Source organism: Cryptomeria japonica, chromosome 1 (assembly GCF_030272615.1).
Source record: "Cryptomeria japonica chromosome 1, Sugi_1.0, whole genome shotgun sequence".
Lineage (NCBI taxonomy): Eukaryota > Viridiplantae > Streptophyta > Pinopsida > Cupressales > Cupressaceae > Cryptomeria > Cryptomeria japonica.
The window spans coordinates 584,432,104-584,451,693 of record NC_081405.1 but is presented as its reverse complement, the minus strand read 5'-3'; the positions used below and the strand labels follow the sequence as shown (position 1 = coordinate 584,451,693).

The following is a 19,590-nucleotide window of genomic DNA, read 5'->3' as shown; positions in this document are numbered from 1 at the left end:
ATCCAATAGAACCTTTGTGATGTTAGTGGATCTAAATTCACTTGTAGATGTGCTCAGTTTTGCTGTAGGTTTCTTCTCAACAGATGTTTGACCAATTACTTTCACTACATCCTCTTTATTTCCATCAGATGCATCCAATTTACTTATATTTTATTCTGGTGGATTTGTCTATGTATGTACCTCTACCTTTAATGGTTTCTTAGTTTGATTAAGCTCCTCTGCAACTGTCGGTTTCCCAGACTCAACATGAACCTCTGCCTCAGATTGTTTCCCTGTCTATACCACTATCGGTTTCTCAGATTTTGGTGTCCCTGTGCTAGTTGTCTTGTCCTCTATTGGTTTCCCAGTCTCCAGTTGCTCTGCTTGAACTGGTATCTCAGTTTCCTGAGAGTCAACAATTTGTGCCCGATTCTCTGAGATCTTGCTATCTTTGGGATCATTTGCCTTTACTTCCGCAGTCTCTTTGTCCACCACAATGTTTATATTTTGTGTATCCACATTCATGGTAAAGAGTATTTCTGACTCCGGGTTAGTATCATCAAGATTTATACCTTCAGTATCCATATCTGGTGGATTAGCTGTATGAACCGGTGATGTTGACGTTAAAGGAGGGGTGTCCTGAGCCGGTGGAGGGATGTTATTTGTTACTTTTATAGAAGGTACACCACCTATTTTACCTTTTCCCTTGTCTTTTTGATATACCTTGAATGTCTTCTCCACTTTCGGTCAGTTTCTTTCCTCTTGCTTTTCCTTCTCAACAAAAAAATATGTCCCATTTATCTGCAGTCTCATCTGCAATTTCCTTAACCCTTCCAACCATCAGGCTTACTTGTCGGTGTCCACTAACAAATATTGACCGGTTAGCTTCAGATATAAGCTCATCTATTTCTTCTCTAGAATTTACCAGGATGTACAACCAAGAGTGCTTCAACTTTCAACTTCTTGTCCCATTCCATCACAGATAGCCTTTTAGCTTCTAATCTCAAGTATAAATCGTTGGGTAAATCATCAATCACTTTTATCAAAACTTTCTTGTATATATCCAAATATAGGATAATGCTTTCTTCAATGATTTGTTTGTTAGAATCCTTAAAAGAATTATACCATTTGTTTACATTTACAAGATTACCTTCCTGTGTAATCTCATTCAGTAGATCATCCAGTGTAGGGGTAACCGGTGTTTGTTTCCTCTTTGGTGTAAGCTTCTTCTGCGGTTCCCTAACTGCCTGTTGCTTTTTTCCTTAGTGTCCTTGTTTTCTTAGGTGAAGGAGATGGTACCGGTGGAGTTTTCCTTTTCCTTTCCACTCTCTTGAACTCAGCAGCCTTGCCACTGTCAGTATCAGAAGACGTTACAACCGGTGAAACATGTGCTTCTGGTTGCAGTCCTTTAAGCTCACTAGCTGATATACCACTGATGTTCATGACATTTTCCTTTTCACTGGCCTTCTTAGAGGAATCTCTAATAAATTTGTCTCTTTTCTTCCTTTCTTTCTGCATAGATACATTACTTGCAATGGTTTCTGCATTACCAAATATTCCTTCGGATGGCTCCCTAAGTGCATCAAGTAGAGATTTTGCATATGTTTCCACAACAGGTAGGTCTACCTCACAACCCATATCAGTAACCCAAACAGTTCTAGGGCTTACTACTTCCATCCAAGTCTCATCTCGCTTAATGACAAAACAGATTTGCTTGTCATACTTATCAACTATGCTCTGCGGTAATCTCTTTCTTGCTCTCATCTTAGTTTAAAATATTTTGAAGTAATCTGCAATGTTCTTATCATAGTCAGTGCCCATACCGGTGAAAGCTTCCTGTATTTGTTTTCCTACCGGGATGTCATAACCAAAATCCTTGTGACCTATGTCAGGTATCTCTTTGGTAAAGTATAGCATCAAGCTTACTAGAAGGTTCCCAAAACGGAAAGTACCTTTCTTATCTCCCTTAATCTTCTTCAAATTGTCAATTAGTTCATCCTTAAGCCATTCACAAACATCTACCTTAGTATCATTGTTCACCATCTCATATGCACCGTGAATACAAAGGCTAGAAACTAAATTTAGTCTATTGGCATGTGTTGCTTTATATCCAAGTACCATACTAATATATCTCACATTTGTATCCTTGACATCATTGACTCTAAGTGACCTGTTATCAGATGTGGCTCTAGTTAACTCCATAACTCACTTGTTAGGTATTTTCTTGGTTTTATCAGGCCTACTACCGGTTGAAGGTAAATTAGTGGCTGCCTTAATTGCTTCCTTGGTTATCATGCAAACAAATTCTAACCATATGAACTCTCCATGGACTCTTCTTAATACAAGTCTTACAACTTCCTTTGGAAATTCGGGAATGTTCTGAATTTCTACAAAACCTAAGTCTTCCACAATCTTATATTCAGGTTTAATTGCACCTTGCTCATTGGTAATAACCTCATTAAATATTTTCTTCAAATCCCCAATCCCTAGGTTTTTCTATGTTGCAATGTATGTAGATTCTAGGGTCTTCAGCAAATGCTACACCCTTCAAAATTTTTGAAAAAGCTCCAATAGAATCATCCTGCTTTGCAATCTCGGGGATAATCTTAAGCACACGTCTAGGGCGTTTGATGTTTTCAACAATGATAGGTTTTGCAATAAACTCAGGAATAGAAGATGAGGTTGCCATTTTTGAAAAAATACCTCTTAACTGAAGTTCTCTGAATGCCTTAAAATCTCTTCGCAGCTTTGCCTTAGGATGCCCTTGCTCAGTTTCGCGCTCTCTAAAAGTTTGAATGCTTGGTGAGTCGAAATGAGGGATTTTTGGTGCTTTATAGCCAAAAAGGTTCTTTAGAATCACATTAAATGCTCACTGGTTAAGTGAAAACTTAACACATCTGTCGGTAAAGAAGAAATGTATCTTCTCACCATCAACTGAGGGTAGAATGCATGATTTTCAACTTGCTGCAATACCCCCTAAGGATTATTCCTCAATTGGATGAAGAATCTCCTACCGATGGAGGGTTACTCTGTTCTACCAGTGCAGAGATAGATTCATCAACTTTTTTTATCACTCTTCTTAATCCATTGTTTTGAAAATTCTTTCTTTACTTCATCTACCTTTTCTTTGCCCTTCAAACTAGATCCTTTCTTATTTGCTGGTATAGTCTTGCTTCTGCAAAATTTTGCAATATGTCCAATCTTGTTACATGCATAACAAGTTGCATTATTCCTTTGAATAGCCTTTCCATATCCTTGACCGATTTGTGATCTGCATTGATTAGATAAATGCCCAAATCTACCACAAACATAGGATTTCACATTCATTCTGCAATTTTCTGAATTATGACTGACTTTGTTGCATTTGGAATATTGACCGGTGGGTGAGTTTGTATTCTGATTATTTCTAAATCTACACTGATTTGATCTATGACCATATTTGTTGCAATTGAAACATTTCTCATTAAATTTATAAGCATTTGGTTGTCTTACCAGTTTGTTTTGATCTTGATTATTTGCAGTACCAAAACTTTCTCCATGTTCAAATCGAAGTCCATTTGTATCTCCATCAGGTTTTTGTCTTTTCAACATGTCATCAAGCCTTTCTGAACTTTTCTTGAATTTGTCTTTGTGTTCATTTGCAGTAACCAACTCATTTTCCATAATTTCAACTTGTCTTGTAAGCTCCTCCTTATCATGTTGCATGTGAATCAAATATATCTTTAGCATATCATTTTCATGACCAAGTCTCAGATTTTCATTTCCTGCATCATTAAGTCTCCTAGTCAAGTCTTCTTCATTCTCCTTCCTATCTTCAATATCCTTACATAACCTCATAGGCATATCTTGCATTTCATTCTTCATATTAGTGTTCTCTTGTCTTAACTTATTTGCAATGTCTCTAAGAGTTTCCTTTTCATCATCATCATTTTGCATCTTCTCATGAAGTTCCTTTCTCTTATTTTGTGCTATAACCAGATTTTCTTGAAGTCCTTTAATGAATTCCTTAGCAGTCCTCAGATCATCTTCAAGTTTGATATTCTTCAACTTTTCTACATCCAAATCTCCAAGAGCTCCTTCCAATTGTTTTCTTAAGTTCTCCATCTGTACCGGTTTTAGAATATTCCTCAAGCTGTTAGTCTTTTGCAAATAGAGGACTGGGCTCTGATACCAATTGTTAGATTCGATGACAGTCCCACAGACACAGAGAGAGGGGGGTGAATCAGTGTTTGACCGTTTTGTTGAATATTTAAACTTATTTATAACTTTGCAACCCAAAATAGTGTACCGGTAAATAAGAATAAATGCAGTAAATAGAAATAACAGAGACAACATAGAAACACACCATAACACAAGATATTTTAACGAGGAAACCTGGTGTGGGAAAAACCTCAGTGGGCTTTGTGACCCACAATATTTACTCACTGGCCAATGAATAAATACTACTTACAATAAAGGGGCCTGCACATGCAGGGAGGCTAACAGCCTAGAGCACACTGCTCAATGAAGAGTCTCATTGATTGCAAAATGGATAATTAAATCCAATACAATGTACTGATCAAAACATCATCTCTAATGCCAAGTTCAGTATTGGTTTAAGCACAGATAGATACCATAACCAAAAACCTTCGCTGCTACTAAACAACTATCTTCTACCATACATTCCTATCTTTCATTTTCTTTTTCTAAATCTCAAAATGATCTATAAGATCTCATACATATATGAGTCTTTACAATATACCATGTCGACTTACAAAAGATAATTATATTACAATAAACAAAAGTTCATCCCATGCCGACTAGAGTGCCAGTATGCTTTGTTGCCAATGTAATCTAAATGTCGGTGTAAGCGCCTGCCGGTGCCGGTGTCTGCTGGTGTATGATATATGTGATGTTGGGCATGTAGAAACCTATTGCCGGTTGGTTGCCAGTTGGTTGCCATCAATGACAACATCAACTATTCTCATTAGAGTGTAGAATGCCAACATAATACACAATAGATGTTATTAAATGGGTACACATATAGCTTGTCATGACCATAACATAGATAGTGCATCTGCATACAATTCAGATGCCAAACTACTACCTACTATATTTTGATGCCATTATCAGAAACACAATCTACTCTATTATTGAAGATAGCAAACAACTCACCTCACATAACAAAGTGCAAAATATGCTATGCTAACAAAGACCTTAATCTTTAGGCCAACCCCATTGGTTGTGTTGTAGACAAATTATTCCTCTTCTTGGAGGATCTCAAAGTCATTTGATGTTGTATGTTGTGTTTCCTACTCTTCACTTCTATCCACCCTAGACCATTTGGATTGTCACACTCACCCACTTCATTTAACTCTTCCTCTATCACCTTAGAAGCCTCTACCTACACAGGACAACCTTCTTGCACTCAACTCTTCAGGACATAAGCCCTCTTCACAATTAGGAAATCTCGCATAATGGGCTGTCCTAAAAGTATGTCCGATGAAGGAAAAGGTTGTGCACAAGGAGGAGAGGAGTCCATATTGTCTTTTAGAGAATGTTGAGAGTGATCAGATTCCTTGAGGGTGTTATGAGGAATAACATAGTGTTGATCTTCAACTCCAATTCACCATGTACCCTAGGTCCCCAACACATCCCAAAATCGTACTACTTTTGACATTGTGAAGAAGAATGTTTTGTCAAATTTTTTTTCTAGCATCTGAATGCTATCTTTTCATAATCAATGGGTTGCTTCCAACTTCTATTTCCCACCTTTAGTAATATATCAGTAGGACGGTCATTGGATAAATCCATTTCAATGTATATTCAAGCATACATATAAATTTGGTAGTTGATTGTCTCTTTAAAAATACAACGATACCTTCCTAGGCCATTCTCAATTGCCCTCAAACAATAATGTTCCCAAAATCGTATGGGAAGATACAACAACCTCACCCATAGAAAAGAAATGGTGAAAAAATGTGTGTGGGTCAAAATTAGGGAACCAGGGTTTCATGTACAAGAAATCTCCTTGAAAGTTCTAAGGACCACTTTCCATCACCAATCCTTATCTTCCCGAGCATCAAAGTCTAGGATGAAGAACTCCTTGGCATAGGGATACATATTGATCTCCCCTTCCATATATGTTTTCCATTTCTTTGTGACCCATGCATGCAAATCACATAACTTCGGCCATGTCTTAGTAAATTGACAAATCAAGACATGATCCACTAGAAACTCCCCCCAATCCATGGCCAAAACATCCAAGAAAAATTTGGGAGTAGTTGAGGAATGATAGATAGGAAGTTGTGAGTTCTACTTGGCGGTAGCCCTAGAGTTAGGGTTTGCATTTGAAAAGCCCCCAAAACCCACACTTGGTGGATTGCTCCTAGTCCTTAGAGCCTCTTTGAAATTCTTTATCAGGTGTTGACTAGGGTTTGACACAAAATAATGTGGGTGAAGAAAATCTCTGTGGGCTATCTAAGTTTTTCCCTTCCCAGAATTTGCAACATGCATAAATTGATCCCTCAAAGTTGCTTTGCGGCTATGCCCCAAATTGCTAGGCATTTCTCCTATGGTGAGAAAAGAGTAAGTTAGGGAGAAGCGTAAGGCAGAGGCAAAGATCTCCATTGCATAAATTTTTGATATTAGTATTTTTAAAATTTACATATTGCAATATTACACCTTAAACAAGAAAATATCACAAGTTACAATTAGAGATTATATTGTACATTTTTTAAATTTACTAAATTCTATAATTTTGATTTGTCATATTTACATGTATAGTTTTGTGTGCAAGTTTTCTAATTTATAATGTATATAATTTTATTGCATTTATGAGAGAAACATGTACTAATTTACAATATTTTAAAGATAAGATTATAATGCTTTTTTCCTTTTTAGAATATTTAAAGTTTACAATATTTTAAAGATAAGATTATAATATTTTATTTTATTTTTTAGAATATTTTAAAGATTAGATCTTTGAATATTTTTATTTAAATATAAGATTATAATTAGTTGATAGTCTCTTTATGGTGGGATTTTCCCCCCAAATTTAAGAGTTTTCATGCTGGCAAACTCTGCTCAGGCCACCAGGTATTAGCAAATTTATTAAACAGGCTCATTCTCTAGCCATGCCCATGGAATTCATTAATTGCTGAAATATGGGTGCATTTATTTCATTGGCTCCCACCCCCTATAAAATCCAACACCTCTAATATGAGAGACCTTCTACACTATTCTAGGAACTTTGAAACATAACAGTTACTTGGGTAGGGTTTCATAACATTTTTCCTCCAAACCTTAGCCATTTTGCCTCAATGACATCATTGATAACATAACTCAATTTGTCCAAAATATTGAGGTAAGTAACCTACCATGGTTTGAGTGTTTTTTTTTTTCACATTTCATCGCTTAAAATGTAACTTTGATTTGTTATTTGGAATGAAGGACAACAAATTTTTTGATGGCAGACGAACACAAAAAGGGCATGCTCATCTTGGGTCAAAAGTAAAGGACTTCAAGCAATCTCAGAAACACAAAAATCTGAGTGTAAAGGGCCTATCCTTGTCTACCTTTACCAATGCCAAGTCCAAGATGACCTACAATCCAGTTGAATTGAGCACATGCTCTAACTTCTACATTCCTTCTTTTTTATTCTTAAAAAAAAAATCACGAGTTTTAATTTTCTACACTCAAGAGAAAGATTCGCTAGATTAATTCCACAATTTTCTTCAGAAAATTGAAATATTGTTTATTGATCACTTAATGTGAGTTTTAAGGCAATGCAATTGGAGTGACAACTTTATTAAAAACCTATCATGCTTTGAGTAGTTTTTTTATGTGGCGAGTCTGTACACGGTTGGATCATTTTTTTTTGTTCCATTCGAAAACATTTTTGTTTTTATCCATTTAATAAATGGCATTAGTTCTGTGGTTTTATCTATGGCTATATTTTTAGATCTACATTTCATTTATTATAAATAGATTGAAGCAACATTTGTAGGGAAATTGGTCTTGGGACTATGAACTAGAAATTGATCTTACACACAATTTAGGCTATTCGTCACATAAAAACCAATGACCTTGAATTATTTCCATAGAACAAAGCTTTTTCATATTCATTTGATGATCCTCTTGCAACAGAGCAAAATGTTTAATAATATCTTCCTATCTCTACAATTTCCTTTCCCCACACTTATGTTAAAGTTGTGCAACTTTCAAGTCCCTCAATGTTGGCAACTCCTTGTAATATGAAGGAAAATCGTCTGTATCATCTCATTTATAGATAATTGAAAACCTTATTGCTAGAAAGTCTTTAATTTATTTCAATCACCATAAAGTCCTCTCCATATGCAATTTTGAGTGACACAGAAATTCAAGAACTTAAACAAAAGTGGTTGTAAAATCAAAAGACTCCATTGCTTTTGTAAAAATAAAAACAAAATACTTTTAACAAGAATAGGTGGGATTTTTTGCTTCTAGGGTTTTTCATTCCCCTTGTCCAAATCTAGGTAAAAGACAATCTTATCTACCCTAAATTGATGACAACACACGTCCCACCATTTTATGGCAATATTAATTACTTTGGTAGGTGAATGTGTGATAAATGTATGGAAGTGGATGTTGGCATGGTACCAAAAATATTATGGAAGTACATCGTGTGGCCTTTTTTTTATTTAGATCAAGTAATTTCCACCGTTAATGATATTAGCATTATTGTTTATTATGGAAATACATTGGTTTTTAATATTCATTTTGGTTAAGATTACCTAAGTGTTCATTGAATTTCACTGAATTTTTTTAATTAATTAAATGTTTACTTTTTTTTTAATCGATCTTTTAAGAATTTAAGACAATTGTAAATTAAATTGGTTTTATTATTTGATAGGCTATATTGGTAGTAGCTTTTATCTTAGATTTGGAGTTTTTCTTGAAATTAAAAAATGAAGTGGTTCATTATCATTAAATAATTTATGAAATTTTATGCTTCCTATTTTGTTCTTGAGTCTCTTGATTGCATGTTCATTTCTTTCCTCAACACAATGCATATTACATTTGACAATCATAAGCAAAAGTCATCCACAAACTTTGTCCTACATTTTCATGTAAACCACATAAAATGTTAAAAAGTGACTCAAGCACAAACACTCAATTTGATATGGCACACAAATATTGAAAAATCAAAATAATATTTGAATAATGTTGATTAGATGAATCATCACATTAACATGTACATCTTTTAATATATATTGATTAGTTCCTTCTTTCATACTCCCTAAGCTAAGCCCTAAACTTTTGGTGGTCTTGGATTGGATGGTTTCTTTACTATTTGCAACACTAACAAAATAATTGAACAATTTGTGGAATCTATTTGGTATGAGATTGTGGTTTTGAATTTGATCGTATGAATTTTTGAATTTTTTATATTAGATTTTATAATTTATTATTATAAATTAAAAAAAAAGATTTAAGTGATAGAAAATAGAATGTGGAAGAAGATAAATAATAGATCATGAAATTTGAACTAAAATATTGATGAATTTTCTAAGTGCTAATAACTAAATCTATTTATTTCAAGAAACTATATGATTTATAGACATTTAAGAAAAGAACTTGGAAATTTCACTAGTTTGAAAAATTTGTAAGATTATAACTTGATCTTTCCATAGTGCTCTATTTCTCTGCTTGAATTTCATAGATTTTTTTATTTTATTTTTATATAGATAAAATAATCGAGGTGAAAAAATTGTCACACATTTGTTAATCTTTCAAATTAATGATTTTCATGTGTCGTAAAATAATTTTGTATTATAAATTCAGTTACAAAATATATCATTAACGCACGACTCAATCCAATCAACCTTTTAGTTAATTATCTTCTCGCATTGTAAAAAATAATTTATGTTGTAAAATTTATCATAACATACTTGTTTAAATTAAGTTTCATTTGTTCATATTCGGTTTTTCTCACATCCCATCATAATTAGTCTTAAGAAAAGCAATTTACATTTTCATGCAATTTTTTCCCTTCCTTGAATATATTACCAAAGTATTTTAACCACTGCACCTCATTGAGATACAAGTGCTAGTAATTTTAATAGTTTTTAATATCAATTTAAACTTTTTTTTTTGATATAATTCATGATTTATAAATTAAGAAAATCTGCTGATTAAATTTACATAGAAAATACCTTTGACATGATAAATAATAATAATAATTAAAAAAAAAATAATCATAAAACTACTAACTCCACACACCACACAATCTGATTTAAAAATAAAATAAAATAATTACTAACAAATTAAACTCAACAACCAAATAAACTCAACAGCCGCACGAAATTATGAAATACCTCCTAATTCATGGTGGCCAAAATTTCACCACGGACTTCCGAGACGTGGTCGTGTAGGCTTTTGAATACTCTCGAAATGTAGCTCCCCTCAGGAGCTTCCTTGGCATAAAAGTTTCTTGAATTAGCAGAAGGTATTTTATTCGGAACTCTGCGTGTCTGGTTGCAGGGTAAAAACAAATTGGAGACGCTGCCCTTTTTCACTTAAACCCCGCCTAACACCAAAAAAATAAAATAAAAAATCCTTGGTTAACGTAGGCTTGAATTCTCAACAACAATGTGGCAGCGGAGATTAGTGCATCTGTTACTTGACAGAACTAAAACCCAAAACCTCTGTAGTCACGGTACGAATCGTAATGTGTTGGATCAATACAGATCACTCGTTAGACAGTATGGCACCAAACGCAGCAATGAATCCGTTGCACACTACAGAATTTCTCGTTCGAAGGTGAGTCATTGTCATTGTTTCGTTCTTTGTTTAGATTGCACGCACAGGAGATTTGAAATATTAACATGAATTCATCTGCCTATCTGACTCAGTTTATCATTTAGTTTTTATAGAACGAAATATGATCTATTATCAGACAATTTTGAACTGGATGTTGTTAATGTATTACTGCTCTGTTTGAGTTTCATATGTTCTTTTCCTTTTGTTGTTGAGCAGGGTACTTCTGAAAGGCTTCAATCCACGTACTATCGGTTCTGCCACAATATATACAGGAAGGTATTTGCCAATAAACTGTAAAACTCATATTTTTTGTCAGAAACCTCTGAAGCTCATACTCTTTGTCTTTTTAAAATGTTATATTCAAACTTAGACTGGTAATGAATTGCCTTTTGCGGCAGTGCAGGTTAAATTTGTTGGCATAATCGACCTAATGTTTGTGTTTGTCATTTATGTATCTGTATTATACTCATATATATGCGCAATCCCTGCAGGACCCATTTTTTGGGGGCTATACTCTTCAGATATGTAAACCTCGGTAAAAGGGGACTCCCCAACCTTGCTAAATTGTTCATTTGAATCGGGTGCCACCTCATTGCAAGTGGGATCTGAACCTGGGTAAGGTTCTTACGTGTGTTCCCATTACCATTCTTCCTTGGGGTAAAACTGAGAGCAAACATTTAGGTAGAACCTGTAGAGAACATGGTTGCACACTTGGTTGCTTCATATAGTCATCGCTATTCTCTACTTGCAGGTGCTCTCATGGTGATACACATGATTGGAAGTAGTGCCATGCATTTCTAGAAGTGCAGTCTCTACATCCAGCTGTTTCCATAGCTTCCACAAGGTACCTAAGAGAGCCCGTCAGAATGGAACCTTGGCTTGGTATAAAATTATATTTTACCTAGTGCCTGCCTTAAGTTGCGTTCCAATTTGTTTTAGAAAATAGTAAAGAACTATATTAGATTTTGAGCATTATTGATAGGAGATACAATTCTAAAGGCTTTGGGCTTGAAATTTTCCCCCCTTTCAGATTTCCAGACATAAATAGCAGCTTTAACACATTAAAACCATCAGAACGTAAGTTTCCTTGTAAGATGATTACCGAATTTTCTTCTCATGGCAATTGACAATGAGGTGCTTATAACCTGCTACCATTTTTTGTTGCCTCAATCCTTAACAGAATATGTATGGGACTCACCCAACGGACGGCAGCAAATTCAGTAATAGTATGCAAGAATATCACCAACAAGGTGATTTTAGATTTACCGCTGTGCTTGAGGTGGGAAGCTCTCTCATATTATGGAGTTTCTGTTATTTGTGTATTTTTTTTTTTTCAATAAAAGTGGATTATTCCATGAAACTTTTTTATGGAGTTTCTGTTATTTGTGTATTTTTAATTACAACGCACAAAGGGATTATTTGTCTATTTTTAATTACAAGCACAAAGGGGTGGAAAAGAGAGATTACCTAAGTGAACTAAATGTGTAGAGAATCTACCTGAATAACTTTTAGGTAAAAGGAACATATTGCACATCCAAAAGCCTCTCAAATGGTAATGGAAACGTGTGTATGATTGGCAGAATGGAACACTAAAGCCTCATAGAAACACAAAGTTCTCATAGATCAAATTCAGCAACGTCTGGGCGATACAAGATTCACCTTTCAAATCCTAGCATCACAAAATATTGAAGAGAGAGTTAGCATGACATGCAACAAAAATGATTTCCAAAGCTTGAGTAAAGTCCTTTTGACAAGCTGAAAATCAGATTCTGTTTAAAAGAAATTATCGCACCCATTCATGTGTAACATTGGATTCCAGCATGCTAGAAACTGCTTTTCATTGACATTGATTCAAATATTTAATATTGCAAACAAATTTGCATCGTCCTAAGAGCAAAACGAATATATTTTTTTTTGACAGAAACTTCAAAAACCAAGCAGCTCTTGAAGAGCCCCCTCAACTTCCAAAATCTGCTTCTTATCTCTAAAAATCTATTAACATCTTATTACATCTTTCTTCTACTCATTACTCCGAGAGGCATAACTACAGTGGCAGCAAGGAGTGAGATGTGAGCGTGTTGACAAAAACTATTTAAGAACTGACATACAAAAATAATAAAAACGAAAACTAAAATCATCCAACTACTTTTATGTAAATATAGTAGCTATAAAAATAACTCTTATTTTGATATAGACATTCCATAAAAGTAAAATATAAATATAAATATCAATTCAATGACATAACTGGTGATTTAATTTTTTAAGATAAATATTAAAAATGATATTCAAAAATAAAATAATTTATGAAGTATAATTTTTTATATCCATCAAATTACACAATAATAATTTCTAAGTATTTTTTTTTTATAATTGTTAAAATAACTCTTCTTGTAAAAAAAAGTAAATAAAAAAAGAATAATATAAATAAATAAAAATGCAATAAGAACTGGTGCCTCCATAATGATATCTCTCGGCATATATTACATAGATTTTCCAAAGATAGGTATGCTAGTTTATTACAATGCAAGATGAAATTGTCTGCGTGATAACATTCCTCCTTTTCTACCAATCACAATATAAGATACATTTTGCATTTTCTTGGTCCAGATATGTCTTTTCACACTTAAATGATTTATTCAATTCTAAAAATGAATTAAGTAAATTATACTATGTTGCTGAATGGAAATTGGGTATGAGTATTAGGTATTTGGGTATGATATGCTGTTATGACAAATGTTTTTTGGGCTGGGTATGTCCATACCAAAAAACATATAAAAATCATAAATATATATGTATCTTCAGCCTAAAAATAGGAATTAATTTCAGGACACAACATATGATGGATAGGCTAAACAAAATACCATAAGCATTACAAGTACTATACACAAATTTGATACCGATTAGTCAAACTTAAATGTCATGATAAATATTCGTTATTCAATTTTAAAATAATAGAATCAGTAATCAATGTCACATGGGTTTTCATAAAGAACAATAATATTGTTGATTTTTTTAATTACAATTATTAGAGGATCTATGCAAGGGGCTTGTGCCCAACACAACACTACAAACACTACCACAACAGAACAAAATAAGGGGTTTGTGCCCAACAACAAACATTACAAACGCTACCACAACAGAACAAAATAACCATCCATACCTAAGAGATAAGCACAATACATTTTGCCTCTCTTACTCCATAACTGAGTCATGATATGTCCTCGCTGAATTTTAACTATCATCTTTCTTGGTTTAACTTCTTTCCAGCCATAGGATGCCTCATCTGCTTCATAATCTGTATAAGAAAAATCCGATAACGGTTGATTTATAGCTACTAGCATCAATTCCTAAATGGGAGCCTATCCCCCATTCTTTCTCATTCAAAAGCAAAGGGGACCAACGTGACTAAAGGCTGAAGCATAGGAGGTTACTCAATGAAAGAGAATTATTTCTTTGGCTTTTCCTTATAATCTATACATTAATTAAAAATTTCTGCTTCTCTTTTTGATATGAAAGTTTGTTGACCTTCTTTTGTTGAGGATGTGAAAAGCTCACAATGTTAAAGTGTTGGTATTTTGGTATGGTTTTGTCATTGATGTCAACACCTACTAAAACACTAGCACTTTGGAGATCTAGAAGCATTCACCGGCAAGCAAGTAACTATTGCACAGTTACTGGTATATGGTTCACCGGCAGGATATAATGATCACCAGCACTCGGAATTATGTGGAAGACACTTGGTAATGTCGAAGACATCTTGTCCTGGAGTTTTGTTCATTGGTATATTCATATTTGCATATTTGCTTTTACCGGCAAATAGGTCCAGGGTTACCTAGGGTTACACCGACAGGTTTATCTTTTCCAGATCAGCATGGCACGCTAAGGAAATGATTAATTATTGTTGTAAATGCATTAAGCCGACATCTTCAATCGGTTATTGCATTGGACATTATATTGTTTGTAAAATGTTTTTATTGAAATATCTTGTAGAGCCAACCTACTAAAATTGGTCTTAGGTTATGGTATAAATGTAAGATTTTAATTGTAAGATCGAATGTGGAATGCAAAAAAGAATTGTGTGAAGGTATATGCGAGATTAAGCAGAGCTATACACGAAGACATCATTTTTAGGTGAAGTTAGGTTTTTGTGAAAGCATATCAGCATTACACCGATACTGAATCCAGCATATGAAGATGCTATTTTGTGCAGTACATTCTTATTGGATTTAACCATCCAACCGTAGTCAGTGTGACTCCCATTTTGTGACTGAGCAATGAGCTCTAGGCTGTTGGCCTTTCTGCATGTGTAGACCCCATTTATGTACACTTACTATCTGCAGTAGTATCATTTGATTGTGGGTAAGGTTTCCCACCGTGGTTTTTCCCTTTACAGGGTTTCCACGTACAAATATTGGTGTCATATGTTGTGGATGACTTTGTGTTTATGTTTCATGCATTAATCTTTACCGGTATAGCTAATAATTGTTAACACTGTATACCGACATACTTAACTGGTTTACTGGTATTAAGCATTAAGGTGGTTAAGTTATCTTTTGGTTTAAAACTAGTTGACAACTGATTCACCCCCCCCTCTCAGTTGTCTCCGGGACCTAACACAAAGAATTTAGGAGGTGACGGTGACCGTGGGGAAACTTTGTGAAGATTAGCTATGGTTGAGTCTCCATGGAACTGTTGATATTGGTTGTGTATATATATACATATATATCCCAAACCCAGGATTGGATGTATTTCATGAGTTATATCTATATTGTTGTCTAAACTCATTGCGGATTTCAAAAAAATAGAATGAAGATTATATCTCTAACTATGTTTTGCCCTTATTTCATTCTGGATTTATTAATTTAGGGCAAAGTATAAGGTGATCCCAAAAGGGAACATTACACCTATGTACCTTTTTGGAGCATCATTTACTTTTCTCAACATCTATTGCCAATAAGGTGATTGACCAATATTGGTGGACAAACCATTTGAGTGGAGGCATCTTACATGGTTCAATCGATGATCTCATCAATACCATTTTGAAATACCCTTTATAATGGCCCCTACCTTTAATTAACACTAGTGGGCTTGTCGTCATTCATGGCCAAAAACAGGCAGCTCTCTACTACAACATCAGGGACAATGGTATGAGATGGGGAAGCAAGGGGACTCTATGATCACCTTCCTCTTTTCAATGAGATGGGGAAGCAAGGGGACTCTATGATCCCCTTCCTCTTTTCAAAGGACACCTTGTTCTGTGGAGAACTACTACATCTCCTTCCTCTTGCTCTTTGACTTATTCAGCCATTTTATGAATTGGCACAAGCATAATATTCCTCCATAGGCAAGCTTTGATTCTCATGCCACAAATGGTACACAAACAAGCTTTCACTGGATTGTATGAGCCTGTATACCTTTGACAACATTAGTTGTATATTGAAACATATGTCCCATCAAATTGAATTGCATCCTATTTGTACATGCCTCTGCAAAGCTGAACTTGGGGCAATTTTGAAATGGGGCTGGCTAATGAAGTTAGAACTAGCTGCCATTGTGATCCCTAAGGCAACAAACTCTAAAAACAAACATTGGACAACACATTCTAGAATCCAAGCAAATGAAAACTAAAAATTGAAACTTGATAACCAAAAAATATATATCTTAAAAGGCTAAATTATCTAATGATAATTTTTTTAAATTGGAAGTCGTTTAATAAATTAACTATAATAGTTTGTAGGCTATGTACATGCATCATTTATTTTGAAAAATCATTTGATTTATTTCAAAATTTGTCGAAGTGTAGAGACCGAATGACTAAGACCCAACTGTTTTTAGACGATGACAACCCAGTTTTACCTAGAATCCCAAATTCAACAGATAGTAGTCTCTTACTCCTTTAGTTCGTAAGCAAGCAAGAATCTAGAAGTTGGACTTCTAAATCCACTAAAGATATTGATACTACTACAAGCTAAGTTAAATTTGAATCGACCAAGGATTGTTACACAAGATTCATTCAACTTATGCAAAAAAAGCTACCCAAAAGCCAAGTCTGTGCCAATAGTGAAAAGTAGAGCATACATACTACAAAAAGGGCTGCAAAATGAAAGGTAATCCTTAGTGCTTTTAGGGCAGGTCCCCATGCAGCTGCTTAGGTTATTTAGGCTAGCAGCAACTGTTCAACTTTTTAAGGAATTATTTGTGGAGCTGGTGACCTCATGAATGTTTAATTTTTTTCCTCGTTTTTAAATAGTCATCTTAAATTTTTATGAATAGTATTAATAACAATTTGTACAGTTAAAATTTAGGAAAAAAAGTTAGAGGCAAATGTTAAAAAAGATGGAAGAATTTTGTGGAGCCACGTGGTATTTTGGCAATTTGTAGTTGTTGCCTATTTCCAGCCCCTCCTCTTTATTCATAGCTTATTTTCAATTCCTGAACAATAGCTGCTCCATTAAAATAGGGAAAGATTCCAAATAATACTTTTCCCATGATTAAAAATTTGCATGGGAACACTTCAATTGCTTGAATTTTAAGCAACCACATGGGGACATGGGATTATTGTGGCTTTTCTCACTTTGGTGACCATGAATCTTATTATGGCATTGTTTGTTTGTCAAACAAACCATAGTGCTTATTCTCCCATATCACTTGTCAAACAAAATGCAATTGAAAATAACTATTGCTTTTGGGGTTCAAGGCATGATTTGGATGATCAAAAGTCAAGCAAAATGCATTGGAATTGTTGTCCATTGCTGGAATCGCCTCATTGTAGTTGGAATCCCTTAGGCCCTTAGGTATGCTCAAGAATGATTCCAAACAAATCTGTGCACAAAAGTTGTTCCTTGGATGAGTGCATATGTGAATTAAACCCAATTGTGATTTTGAAACAAATTGTACTTGTGTTAGCTGAACCTAACTCGACACTACTATGCATGAATCATTAGGCACATGCACTGTTCAAGTTGATTGAATATGTGGTAGACTATTGTTGTTTGTGAGGCAACAATATGTGTAATGACGGGGAATGAAATGGACCAATCTCTTCATGAGGAAGGAGTGCTCTTTGGACGATGAGATATTTGGTTTAGGGATGGTGATGGAATATAGGTATTTTTTGTTGTTTGTGAGGCATTGAGTTCTTGGAGTTTGTTGAGCAATTTGAGGAGAGCATCTAGGTGGTAGTCTCTGTTGGCATTATGTGAACCGGTATGTGGACATAATGATATTGTATGTTGTCATTGATGTCAATATGCTGAAGAAGTGAGAACCGGCATATATGAGAGAACTGGTAGAACACTGTGAACCAGCACTAGTGCCAAAGTGAAGCGGTGTGCTTGTTCAAGGTGAACCGGCATATGGTTATGGGAACCGGCACATGGAAGCGTTGTATGACTACCGGTTGGTAGTCTCAACTTCAGGGTTTCCGGTTTAAGTGCTTCAAGCCTGCGTGGCTCAACCGGTGACATTGTGTGATGAGTTAGCATTGTAATGAAGAACAGATCATGTTGCCACGTCAGCCTTGTGCGCGTGGAGGATCTTACATGAAGGAGATTGTTCCTATCTACCTCGAGAATGTGCGAAGTCTGTAAAACGGTGATAACGTGTGATGGGTTATCAGCCGCCATGAAATCGGTGAAAATGGACGATGGAGAATATCTTGAGATTGGATCAAGACTGTTGCAATTAATGGAGTGTTCTCAACGGTCAGGATTGAACCGTTTGAATTCCTTAACCTAACAGGTTTAGGGTTTAGGGTTTATGCAACCGACCTATCTATTTTCCTATAAGGTCGATGTTGTGTCTCTTTCTGAGGTTGTTGGCAAAAGTTGTGTGTGTGTATCCAAGAGAAGGGATACGTGATTCTTGCCAGACCAAAAGAAGAGAAGTGATACCTGCAGAGTGTAAGTGCAGAAGGTGAAGAGGAGCTTAAGCGGATCTGCATTGGCATTGAGTGCTGTTACCAGATCATTGTAATACCTGTTGATCTCTAACCACCTCAACAGTTGGAAAATCCCTTAACAGGGTAGCCTTAACCGACTTGCTGTAAATCCTTTAACAGGGTAATTCAAAGCTATTGAGTTCAAAATCCTTTAGCTATTGAGTTCTTGAAATCCTCTAACGAGGTAACTTTTAACAGGGTTTAACCCTTAACCGGGTGTTGTAGCAATCCCTTAACCAGGTGATCTCTAACAGGATCGGTTCCTAGCAGAACCTTTTGTAATGTCTCTAACCGGACAAGGCTCCTAACAGAGCGAACTTCTAAAGAGTTCAAAAACAGCTTGTGGGTATTCATTCCCACCGTGGTTTTTCCCAGTTGGGTTTCCACGTGAAAAATATGCGTGTCATGTGTGATGCTTTTATCTTGTGATGCTTTGCTATTGTCTGTCAAGCATATAATGGTTCTGTGTTTTATGCTTGTCAATAAAACATGTTGAACTAGCTGTTATTATGATCTGATGGTAGATTACCTGTTTATGCATAAGGGAGAAAAGGTAAGGTAGTCTTGTGTTGAGTGAAAAGCTAAGTGAGTAACCGGTTAATGTTTGTCTCAGTCAGTCTTAGCTTTACCGGTTGCACTCTGTTTCAAACCGGTGTCACTGTTTGCCAGTCATTTGAAGTGTCTGCTGTCAGACCGGTTTAGGACTATATTTTTGTCTGTACTGATTCACCTCCCCCTCTCAGTACCGGGTTAGTACTATCAGTTCATCATTGAGTTATCAGTCTCTAGCTCAAAGGTCTTGTTTAAATGGGCTATCTCAATTTTCTTGTAGTAAGGTGCTTTCATGTTAGATTTGTTCTAGAGCTTGAGCTTGTTATTCTTGGACGATT

General features: G+C 35.1%; 1 protein-coding gene across 6 annotated transcripts in view; it reads left to right on the top strand.

Annotated features, from left to right (window-relative positions):
- Window positions 1-10,310: 10,310 nt before the first annotated feature.
- LOC131027992 (cytochrome c oxidase assembly protein COX15) overlaps window positions 10,311-19,590 on the top strand; it is a 98,484-nt gene continuing 89,204 nt past the window's right edge. For 2 of the 6 annotated variants that reach the window (XM_057958116.2, XM_057958113.2), the window contains exons 1-2: window positions 10,311-10,761; window positions 10,978-11,037. In XM_057958116.2, the coding sequence (XP_057814099.2) occupies window positions 10,591-10,761; window positions 10,978-11,037 (231 nt within the window). In that variant the 5' untranslated portion in view covers window positions 10,311-10,590. Of the gene's footprint in view, window positions 10,762-10,977; window positions 11,038-11,252; window positions 11,377-11,512; window positions 11,644-11,791; window positions 11,839-11,941; window positions 12,041-19,590 lie in introns of all 6 variants that reach the window. The other 4 variants (XM_057958131.2, XM_057958122.2, XM_057958105.2 and 1 more) reach the window with 4 other exon arrangements.